Source organism: Procambarus clarkii, chromosome 52 (genome assembly GCF_040958095.1).
Source record: "Procambarus clarkii isolate CNS0578487 chromosome 52, FALCON_Pclarkii_2.0, whole genome shotgun sequence".
Lineage (NCBI taxonomy): Eukaryota > Metazoa > Arthropoda > Malacostraca > Decapoda > Cambaridae > Procambarus > Procambarus clarkii.
The window spans coordinates 26,858,840-26,870,565 of NC_091201.1; the positions used below are offsets into that span (position 1 = coordinate 26,858,840).

Below are 11,726 nucleotides of genomic sequence, written 5' to 3' on the forward strand. Positions count from 1 at the left end.
CAGCCAAAGGGCTGGAGGGACAGCGTTCGGCCAAAGGGCTGGAGGAGTAGCGTTCAGCCAAAGGGCTGGAGGGACAGCGTTCGGCCAAAGGGCTGGAGGAGCAGCGTTCGGCCAAAGGGCTGGAGGGACAGCGTTCGGCCAAAGGGCTGGAGGGACAGCGTTCGGCCAAAGGGATGGAGGGACAGCGTTCGGCCAAAGGGCTGGAGGAGCAGCGTTCGGCCAAAGGGCTGGAGGAGCAGCGTTCGGACAAAGGGCTGGAGGAGCAGCGTTCGGACAAAGGGCTGGAGGAGCAGCGTTCGGACAAAGGGATGGAGGAGCAGCGTTCGGCCAAAGGGCTGGAGGAGCAGCGTTCGGACAAAGGGCTGGAGGAGCAGCGTTCGGCCAAAGGGCTGGAGGAGCAGCGTTCGGACAAAGGGCTGGAGGAGCAGCGTTCGGACAAAGGGCTGGAGGAGCAGCGTTCGGACAAAGGGCTGGAGGAGCAGCGTTCGGCCAAAGGGCTGGAGGAGCAGCGTTCGGACAAAGGGCTGGAGGAGCAGCGTTCGGACAAAGGGCTGGAGGAGCAGCGTTCGGCCAAAGGGATGGAGGAGCAGCGTTCGGCCAAAGGGATGGAGGAGCAGCGTTCGGCCAAAGGGCTGGAGGAGCAGCGTTCGGCCAAAGGGCTGGAGGAGCAGCGTTCGGACAAAGGGCTGGAGGAGCAGCGTTCGGACAAAGGGCTGGAGGAGCAGCGTTCGGCCAAAGGGATGGAGGAGCAGCGTTCGGCCAAAGGGATGGAGGAGCAGCGTTCGGCCAAAGGGCTGGAGGAGCAGCGTTCGGCCGAAGGGATGGAGGAGCAGCGTTCGGCCAAAGGGATGGAGGAGCAGCGTTCGGCCAAAGGGCTGGAGGGACAGCGTTCGGCCGAAGGGATGGAGGAGCAGCGTTCGGCCAAAGGGATGGAGGAGCAGCGTTCGGCCAAAGGGCTGGAGGGACAGCGTTCGGCCGAAGGGATGGAGGAGCAGCGTTCGGCCAAAGGGATGGAGGAGCAGCGTTCGGCCAAAGGGCTGGAGGGACAGCGTTCGGCCGAAGGGATGGAGGAGCAGCGTTCGGCCAAAGGGATGGAGGAGCAGCGTTCGGCCAAAGGGCTGGAGGGACAGCGTTCGGCCGAAGGGATGGAGGAGCAGCGTTCGGCCAAAGGGATGGAGGAGCAGCGTTCGGCCAAAGGGCTGGAGGGACAGCGTTCGGCCGAAGGGATGGAGGAGCAGCGTTCGGCCAAAGGGATGGAGGAGCAGCGTTCGGCCAAAGGGCTGGAGGGACAGCGTTCGGCCGGATGGAGGAGCAGCGTTCGGCCAAAGGGATGGAGGAGCAGCGTTCGGCCGAAGGGATGGAGGAGCAGCGTTCGGCCAAAGGGATGGAGGAGCAGCGTTCGGCCAAAGGGATGGAGGAGCAGCGTTCGGCCGAAGGGATGGAGGAGCAGCGTTCGGCCAAAGGGCTGGAGGAGCAGCGTTCCGCCAAAGGGATGGAGGAGCAGCGTTCGGCCAAAGGGCTGGAGGAGCAGCGTTCCGCCAAAGGGCTGGAGGAGCAGCGTTCGGCCAAAGGGATGGAGGAGCAGCGTTCGGCCGAAGGGATGGAGGAGCAGCGTTCGGCCAAAGGGCTGGAGGAGCAGCGTTCCGCCAAAGGGATGGAGGAGCAGCGTTCGGCCAAAGGGATGGAGGAGCAGCGTTCGGCCAAAGGCTGTAGGAGCAGCGTTCGGCCAAAGGGCTGGAGGAGTAGCGTTCGGCCAAAGGGCTGGAGGAGCAGCGTTCGGCGAAAGGGCTGGAGGAGTAGCGTTCGGCCAAAGGGCTGGAGGAGTAGCGTTCGGCCAAAGGGCTGGAGAAGCAGCGTTCGGCCGAAGGGATGGAGGAGCAGCGTTCGGCCAAAGGGCTGGAGGAGCAGCGTTCCGCCAAAGGGATGGAGGAGCAGCGTTCGGCCAAAGGGATGGAGGAGCAGCGTTCGGCCGAAGGGCTGGAGGAGCAGCGTTCCGCCAAAGGGCTGGAGGAGTAGCGTTCGGCCAAAGGGCTGGAGGAGCAGCGTTCGGCCGAAGGGATGGAGGAGCAGCGTTCGGCCAAAGGGCTGGAGGAGCAGCGTTCCGCCAAAGGGATGGAGGAGCAGCGTTCGGCCAAATGGATGGAGGAGCAGCGTTCGGCCAAAGGGATGGAGGAGCAGCGTTCGGCCAAAGGGATGGAGGAGCAGCGTTCGGCCAAAGGGATGGAGGAGCAGCGTTCGGCCAAAGGCTGTAGGAACAGCGTTCGGCCAAAGGGCTGTAACGCAAACCTTTCAAGGCTTTAGTGAGTGAGTGACCAATTGCAAAACAAAAACACATATTCGCGCAAACAAATTTTGAGGTTCAACCGCTAAAGAAACGAAAAGAATTAACTCCCTATGAGTTGAAGAATCCTCTTAGCAATAGGTCTATATATTTCTTAGTACATTCAATATCCCCGGTTAGCCTAGTCCTTATCATTAGAGACGATCACCCCCCTTGAAGTTATTATTAGTGTAGGCGAGTATGAGTATAGTATAAGGTGATATACATTTTATATCACCTCATATCACCTTGTATATAGGGGGTAATATTTCCTAGTGTGTTCTATTAGAGAGGAACGACGCGGTGTTTGCAGATTATCTTGAGTTATCTTGAGTTATCTCGAGGTAGAGTATTTTTCCACATTCATGTAAGCTGGGTCACATCGCAGCTTCCGGTCTTCTTGAGTTGTCACGACGGACAGAAAATGGTGTTCTGCAACTCTCGAATCTTTCTAAAGAGCCCGTCTTCAGGGCAAGTCCATTACCACAACCCTCCCCCCCCCTCAAATCACCTGGTTAGTTATTATAGATATTTGTGGTCTGAAAGCATATTACGGTCCCAGTAATAGTCTACATGTAAACGGACAGGTGTACCTTTGTCCCCAGCAGAGATTATTCTCAAGTTATAACTTTATTGTATTATAAATCGTTGTTTTAAAATATACAAATATGCTGAAAACGAGTTCATTGAAGAATTTTTTTTTTTTTAGTAAAAAGGTATTCTTGGGTATACTCAAATAGTTTTCGAATTCCATATTTCACATTGTTAATAATACACCATATTAACGTAACCTAATGTAACCTAACCTAGCCAAACCTTAATCTAAAGTAACCTTAGCCTAACTATAGATAAAGAGTAATTAATAGCACTAATTATGTAGTCGTTCTCAATCCATTCCCGTGAGAAGACTTCCTCCCTGAAAACAGGTTGAACCAAACGACCCATGCATAGAAAACGGGAATGTTTGTGAGCCATTAGGATTTACATTGGCATCATATTTTGTTCGGTGGGGATTTTGCCGGGAAAATGCGATGTCTTATTCAATAGGATACGTTGCAAATTGTACGCCAGATGATTCGACGAAGCTAGTTTCCTGATTGTCAGAACCGTGTATATATATATATATATAAAACTGAAAACTCATATATATATATATATATATATATATATATATATATATATATATATATATATATATATATATATATATATATATATATATATATATATGTCGTACCTAGTAGCCAGAACGCACTTTTCAGCCTACTATGCAAGGCCCGATTTGCCTAATAAGCTAAGTTTTCCTGAATTAATATATTTTCTCAAATTTTTTTCTTATGAAATGATAAAGCTACCCATTTCATTATGCATGAGGTCAATTTTTTTTATTGGAGTTAAAATTAACGTAGATATATGACCGAACCTAACCAACCTTACCTAACCTAACCTAACCTATCTTTAGAGGTTATGTTAGGTAAGGTAGCCGAAAAAGTTAGGTTAGGTTAGGTTAGATAGGTTAGGTAGTCGAAAAACAATTAATTCATGAAAACTTGGCTTATTAGGCAAATCGGGCCTTGCATAGTAGGCTGAGAAGTGCGTTCTGGCTACTAGGTACGACATATATATATATATATATATATAATATATATATATATATATATATATATATATAACGTTAGGTCAGGATGTATTAGCTTAAATTAGACTGTTAGGCTTGGTTGAGTTAGGTGAGTTGACCAGACCACACACTAGAAAGTGAAGGGACGACGACGTTTCGGTCCGTCCTGGACCATTCTCAAGTCGATTGTGTATGATTTCAACATACTTTAGCCACGTTATTGTGACTCATCGCCCGCAGTGAGTTAGGTGGGTTTGGGTTAGCTGAGGTCGGTTTTAAAACCCGTTGGCGAACCGTCTAACGTACGACGTGATTTGTATCCGTTTAGGTAACATCTGCAGGTCGTCTGCCCTTGTTTCCTGTTCCCTCGACCTCGCAACGGAAGCTGTATAATGTTGCAACCCGTTCTCGCACTTGCTTATAGTCAATATTGGCTTGTTTAATAAGTGCATATGTGACATACTAATTGATTGTGAATATTTTAGTTTACCTTGAAAAGCTTCATAGAAAACACCGACCTCACCTAACCTTCTTAGTATGTTAAGATAAGCATCTTATTGCTCCTTATTTACAATTATTACTTAACCTATCAACGGTATAGGTTAAGTAATAATTGGAATTAAGAAGCAATAAGATGCTTATCTTAACATACTAAGAAGGTTAGGTGAGGTCGGTGTTTTCTATGAAGCTTTTCAAGGTAAACTAAAATATTCACAATCAATTAGTATGTCACATATGCACTTATTAAATAAGCCAATATTGCTGTAAGCAAGTGAACGGGTTGAATAATGGACTGGAAAAGTATGTCGCTGAGCAAGGCGTTTCTGACCGTCTCCCTCGTCTTCAGGCCTCTACGGAGTAACTTACAGTCGCCTACCCACAGATTGATTGATTAAGCCACCCAAAAGGTGGCACGGGCATGAATAGCCCGTAAGTGGTGGCCCTTTGGAGCCATTACCAGAATCATTAGCTGATACTGGAGATCTTCTGTGGAGGTGCGACTGCACCCTACGGAGAGGTCAAGACCTCTGGCCTACCCACAGACAGACGGGAAAGGGATATATGTACCCGTTAATACCTCCTCCCCCCCCCCCCCCTACCTTCCCTCTAGCTCTGTTCCTCTCCCTGTAGCTCTAGTCAGAGCCATATTGATGCCCTCCACACACTCATTATTTTGGACAAATCCACGAGGGCCGTGACGAGGATTCGAACCTGCGTCCGGGAACCTGCACATTATTTTATCCCCAGCAGCCCAGCCCCACCAGTAGCGCCACTCTTCTCGGACAGTTGTCAGCAGAGCGCATCAAGGCAATTAGACGGGTAATGGCAGTGATCGCGTCGTTTACACTACCTGTGTCTCGGGTTTTGTAGCGGGGGGGGGGGGGAGATGGAGGGGTGACAAGAATGATTGAAGGGTTTGAAGGCAGAGGTTTAGAGGAGAGTGGGGGGGGGGGGGTAATGGGCATCTGTGGTGTGTGAATGGCCATCTGTGGTGTGTGAATGGGCATCTGTGGTGTGTGAATGGTCACCTGTGGTGTGTGAATGGTCATCTGTGGGGTGTGAATGGTCATCTGTGGTGTGTGAATGGTCATCTGTGGGGTGTGAATGGTCATCTGTGGTGTGTGAATGGTCACCTGTGGTGTGTGAATGGTCATCTGTGGTGTGTGAATGGTCACCTGTGGTGTGTGAATGGTCATCTGTGGTGTGTGAATGGGCATCTGTGGTGTGTGAATGGTCATCTGTGGGGTGTGAATGGTCACCTGTGGTGTGTGAATGGTCACCTGTGGTGTGTGTGAATGGTCCCCTGTGGTGTGTGAATGGTCACCTGTGGTGTGTGTGAATGGTCACCTGTGGTGTGTGAATGGTCCCCTGTGGTGTGTGAATGGTCACCACAATGGGGTAATGGAGTTAAGGGAGAGATGTGCAAGTGTCGACCCTCAGTCTGAGAACCATTGGCAGCTGCAGGCATGCATAATATGTATACCCGTGCTGAGCTATGTAGGGCGAGTATGCATACACAAACAGACGGGCTTGGGTATACATGTCTGGCAATCTCCATGGGGGGGGAGACGCCTCGGATCAGGAGGAAACACTATAGTGTTATGAAGACTTGGGTTATTGTTGTGATTATATGTATACATACACACACACAATAGTTAGTGGGGGACATGATCACCATATACAAGATTGTCAAAGGAATTGATATGGTAGATAAGGATATTATTTACCACAAGGGGCACTCGCATTAGGGGACACAGGTGGAAATTGAGTGCCCAAATAAGCCATAGAGATACTAGAATGATTTTTTTAGTGTCAGAGTAGTTGACAAATGTAATGCATTAGGCAGTGATGTGGTGGAGGCTGATTCCATACACAGTTTCAAGTGTAGATATGACAGAGCCCAGTAGGCTCAGGAACCTGTACACCAGTTGATTGACAGTTGAGAGGCGGGACCAAAGAGCCGAAGCTCAACCCCAGCAAGCAAACTAGGTCCAAGAGCTAGTACTCGACCCTGTAGGTTACATATAGGTGAGCACATGAAATCATATAGAGGGGAAAGGGAAACAATCACGAGAAAGCGCTAAGCCATTACGACTATATAGCACTCGGAAAGGATAAGGATTTGGGATGGGACGGGAGGAAAGGAATGGTGCCCAACCACTAGGACGGTCGGGGATTGAACACACCGACCTGCATGAAGCGAGACCGTCGCTCTACCGTCCACCCCCAGTGGTAGAAAAAAAAAATCCCATATAACACTGAAGATTAAATGTAATATGGAGTCCGTCTAACACATAATACTGAAGGATGACAGACTTACAGTGAGCGAGAGGCGTCGAGAAAGTTACTGAGCGCCGTATCCCACGACACACGAGAACCCTACAAAAAAGAAAGTTCGACAAAAAAGTTATGCAATGTTACGCTTCTCGTACTGAGGAGAGAGAGAGAGGCGTCGCTGCCAGGTGTCTCGCTACTGGTGATCGACACCTCTTTATTTTACTAAAGAGGATGGAGAGGTATTAGAGCAAAGTGTGGAAATAGGAAATCTAAGTTGAAGAGGGGAGTACGTTAGCCAAGATTGGGGCTGCTCTTAGGCGGGGTCTGGGCTAAGAGCTCCATATGGGATGAAAAAATGAACATTTGGACCAAAGGAGGAGGAAGTAAAGAGTTCCCGTCAAACACACACCGAAACTACGACGTTGGTACAACGTTCGAACAAGTTTTAACACCTAACCGGTTATAATAACCAATATAGCAAGTTGTAACAACGTTCTAATACGTCATAAACACGTTAAGCCAAGATGTAACAACTTTATTACAAGTTGTAACAAGCGGAAAATAGAGACAGGTATGGTTTGTGTTTCCAGGGTTAAGAGTGGGATTAAGACTCGTATGAGAGGTGAGGAGCGACCGGAGGAAGGCCGAGAGGCGACATCATTGTTATTTTAATTAATCAATTTTTGTTTCAACATTTCCTGCTTATTGGAGTTATCAGGCTGGCCTCTTCCTGTGCTTTGGTGATAGTTGTCATTGTCAGGTTCATTATATGTGATAACAACCTGTACAGATCGTTTGGTCAGCACCTGTGCTTGTGATCCATAGCCTAATGATACAATTAACTCGATAAACCAGTTAATGCTGTCGTTGATGTAACATAGTCGAGAATAAGGAATATGCAGACGAGGAGTCACAATAACGTGGCTGAAATATGTTGACCAGACCACACACTAGAAAGTGAAGGGACGACGACGACGACGTTTCGGTCCGTCTTGGACCCATTCTCAAGTCGATGTTGAGAATGGTCCAGGTTCACAATCGACTTGAGAATGGTCCAGGACGGACCGAAACGTCGTCGTCGTCCCTTCACTTTCTAGTGTGTGGTCTGGTCAACAATAAGCAATATATAAAGCGGACCTGTGTATCACAAGGCTGGGATCGATGCCTTAGATTAAGCCGTGAGGTGACACCTAACTCAAGATAACTCAAGATAAAGGATAGCAGGTTCAATACCGGTGATTCCCAGAGATCAACTTCGACCTGAAATATGACTCTTATCCCCATGAGTAACAGGGGCCAGGCAACGGACCAATTTGCGTAGCTTACACACGTAATGAGAGAAACTCGTGTTTTCAGGTCATGATGAGCGAGGGAGCCGGGCTTTACGCACTGAAGCCTTAAACTAATTCAATAATGTATTTGTACGTATGACTGACTTGCATCTGGGGATCTAGGCATTCATGATTCAAGTTTCGGCTTCGTTAGGTTAATAATGTTTAGGTGTTCTACTGGCTGGTTTAAGGTCATCAGAGTAATATAGTTATCATCACAGTTAAGGTCATCATAAGGTAAGGTCATCACAGTTAAGTCATCATGAGTAATATAACCTAGCTAATGAGTGGTGGGAATTGTGTAAAAGTTATGTAAATATATATTTTTTTCTAAATTAATATATAGGAAATTTGGCAAGATATGTAGAATATTATATATATTTATTTATAAGCTTCCTGCTACCGACAAAACTAATTATTTATTATTATTATTAGTAGTAGTAGTAGTAATATTTTTATTACTACAATATGGTGGAAATTATTTTGATAATTAGGAAACTACCCGCTACGCAGTCATATTTTTTTTTTTTTTTTTTTTGAGATATATACAAGAGTTGTTACATTCTTGTAGAGCCACTAGTACGCGTAGCGTTTCGGGCAAGTCCTTAATCCTATGGTCCCTGGAATACGATCCCCTGCCGCGAAGAATCGTTTTTTCATCCAAGTACACATTTTACTGTTGCGTTAAACAGAGGCTACAGTTAAGGAATTGCGCCCAGTAAATCCTCCCCGGCCAGGATACGAACCCATGACATAGCGCTCGCGGAACGCCAGGCGAGTGTCTTACCACTACACCACGGAGACTGGCTGGACTTGGCTGGGCTGGATATAATTATGTTGATATTTTTTGATAATTCGGTGTGATTGTAGAGTCTATTCATTTCTCAAAAAAAAAAACATGAAATTGTTTTTCCATATTTTTTTTATAAATCCTAATATACAAAAACGAAAAATTAAATAAGCTGAAGCCTAATATTTATATTTTAGTAAACTTTCTCTTAAATAATAAGCCCCATTGTTCTTGCTTTTCCCTCCCTCGTAAAGGCATCTCATGAAGATGAATTAGTTGATTCTCTTCGGTTCATAACGAGGACGTTATTGCAATTACGGTTAATTCAGTCTTATGCGGCTGGAGGCAAGATGAGTCTGCCAGACTTTTGGCGGGAAAGGACGACGTGGGAAGGACGGACGTGGGAGAAGGGACGTGGGGGTGTATTGCTTTCCTGAGGGAAAAAGTTAGGTCTTATGGGGCAGAATTTGCGCCTGCCTTGGTAATATATTTTTCAAGTTACTCGTGATTCACGTTCGTTATATTTAGAATTTCCTCGTGAGAGGTTTGTGGGCGCTAGGATTTTTTGTCATTTACGTGTTGTATGTATTATGTCTAAGTGCTCTAATGTTCCAGGAGGCTGTTGTGGGAAGGGGGATTAATGGGTACTTTTAGTGGCAGTTGGTGGTGCATGGCAGCTGGGATTAATGTTGTAATCATTTTTGAACTGCACAATTATAGTTTTCATTATTTCATGATCATTATTATTCTCTATGTTAGTGCCATCATTATCAGGCTCTCAGCATTGTAACTATGAGCGTTATTATGAATCATGACTCGCTTCATTGTAACGTGTGTAGAGAACATAAGAACAAAGGTAACTGCAGAAGGCCTATTGGCCCATACGAGGCAGCTCCTATTTATAACCACCCAATCCCACTCATATACATGTCCAACCCACGCTTGAAACAATCGAGGGACCCCACCTCCACCACTTTACGAAGTAATTGGTTCCACAAATCAACAACCCTGTTACCGAACCAGTATTTAGTGTGCCCAAGTCTTTCCTAAATCTAAACTTATCCAATTTAAATCTAAACTTATCCAATTTAAATCTAAATCTAAACTTAACCAATTTATCCATGGACTGACATCACCCAATCATTCTCTGTGCTATCTCCAAGCTGATAGTGTATGTAACAGAGGCAGATATATCAAATATGGACAGTTCTACCTGTGTAAACAGTCCACATTTTGTACTATTTGGGAGCATTGCTCAATTCTGTCAAACTCTTCCAAGGTCACAGTCTAACCAAACATATCGTAGGTCTTACCTTACCTATTCTAAACATAACACAGAGAATCCAGTACCTTTCCTAGATCTAATATAAAACGTGTTTATTATAAAAGCTCTAAGAGTCCTTTAGTCCTATAATTTCTTATACTTACAATAGCTTGGGTCTTTAAGTCTTTATATTAGGTGCAGGGTAGGTTAGGCATCTTGAGATGATTATCTTGAGGTTATCTTGAGATGATTTCGGGGCTTTAGTGTCCCCGCGGCCCGGTCCTCGACCAGGCCTCCACCCCCAGGAAGCAGCCCGTGACAACTGACTAACACCCAGGTACCTATTTACTGCTAGGTAACAGGGGCATTCAGGGTGAAAGAAACTTTGCCCATTTGTTTCTGCCTCGTGCGGGAATCGAACCCGCGCCACAGAATTACGAGTACTGCGCGCTATCCACCAGGCTACGAGACCCCTACGAGACCCCGAGGCATACAATTCTTTATTACGTCTAAGATTCGGTTGTTGTGGTATGGAAGCGTTTCTGAGGTAATCGAGAAGTTCATTGGCTTACAGCTTTATTATTTCTTAATTAATAAAGATGTACGTGCGCGCAAGTCCACATTATTTGTAGTGTGTACTACACGCCGTAGGGAAGGTAGTACATGGGCTTGACATCACCGGGGACTTGTACTGACGCAGACTGACATCACAGGGGACTTGTACTGACGCAGACTGACATCACAGGGGACTTGTACTGACGCAGACTGACATTACAGGGGACTTGTACTGACGCAGACTGACATCACAGGGGACTTGTACTGACGCAGACTGACATTACAGGGGACTTGTACTGACGCAGACTGACATTACAGGGGACTTGTACTGACGCAGACTGACATTACCGGGGACTTGTACTGACGCAGACTGACATCACAGGGGACTTGTACTGACGCAGACTGACATCACAGGGGACTTGTACTGACGCAGACTGACATTACAGGGGACTTGTACTGACGCAGACTGACATCACCGGGGACTTGTACTGACGCAGACTGACATCACCGGGGACTTGTACTGACGCAGACTGACATCACAGGGGACTTGTACTGACGCAGACTGACATTACAGGGGACTTGTACTGACGCAGACTGACATCACAGGGGACTTGTACTGACGCAGACTGACATCACAGGGGACTTGTAGTGACGCAGACTGACATCACAGGGGACTTGTACTGACGCAGACTGACATCACCGGGGACTTGTACTGACGCAGACTGACATCACCGGGGACTTGTACTGACGCAGACTGACATCACAGGGGACTTGTACTGACGCAGACTGACATCACTAGAAGCATGCCACTGATGCAGCGCTGACTTCTCCTCAGTTAAGACGTACTGATAATCTGACATCACTTAAATTAAATTTTGTCAGAAGATGAATACTAAGCAATATTTTGTTTTTTTTCAGAGAATATATTTATCTCTCATTCTATTTGTGTCATTCTTTAGTTGTAAACACTGACTGATGTCTCTTATACATGTTCATGTATATGAGACATCTTTATGTATATATCATATTTATGTATATATCATATGTATATATATCTTTATGTATATATC

The 11,726-nt window shown here is 46.4% G+C and overlaps 2 protein-coding genes across 5 annotated transcripts in view; both read left to right on the forward strand.

Annotated features, from left to right (window-relative positions):
- Positions 1-11,726, forward strand: part of LOC123763554 (inter-alpha-trypsin inhibitor heavy chain H4) — a 247,292-nt gene that overhangs the window by 16,137 nt on the left and 219,429 nt on the right. The gene's annotated exons all lie outside the window — the stretch shown is intronic.
- LOC138352200 (calponin homology domain-containing protein DDB_G0272472-like) lies at positions 174-8,122 on the forward strand. Its single transcript, XM_069304476.1, has 2 exons — positions 174-1,293; positions 8,073-8,122. The coding sequence occupies exons 1-2, from the start codon at positions 174-176 to the stop codon at positions 8,120-8,122; spliced, it is 1,170 nt and encodes a 389-aa protein (XP_069160577.1).

Excerpts from the sequence above, each read along its gene's own strand:
- LOC138352200 (XM_069304476.1), top strand. The coding sequence starts at position 174 with ATGGAGGGACAGCGTTCGGCCAAAGGGCTGGAGGAGCAGCGTTCGGCC. Across the intron at positions 1,294-8,072 it reads CAAAGGGCTGGAGGGACAGC|GTCATGATGAGCGAGGGAGC; the intron begins GTTCGGCCGGAT and ends TCGTGTTTTCAG.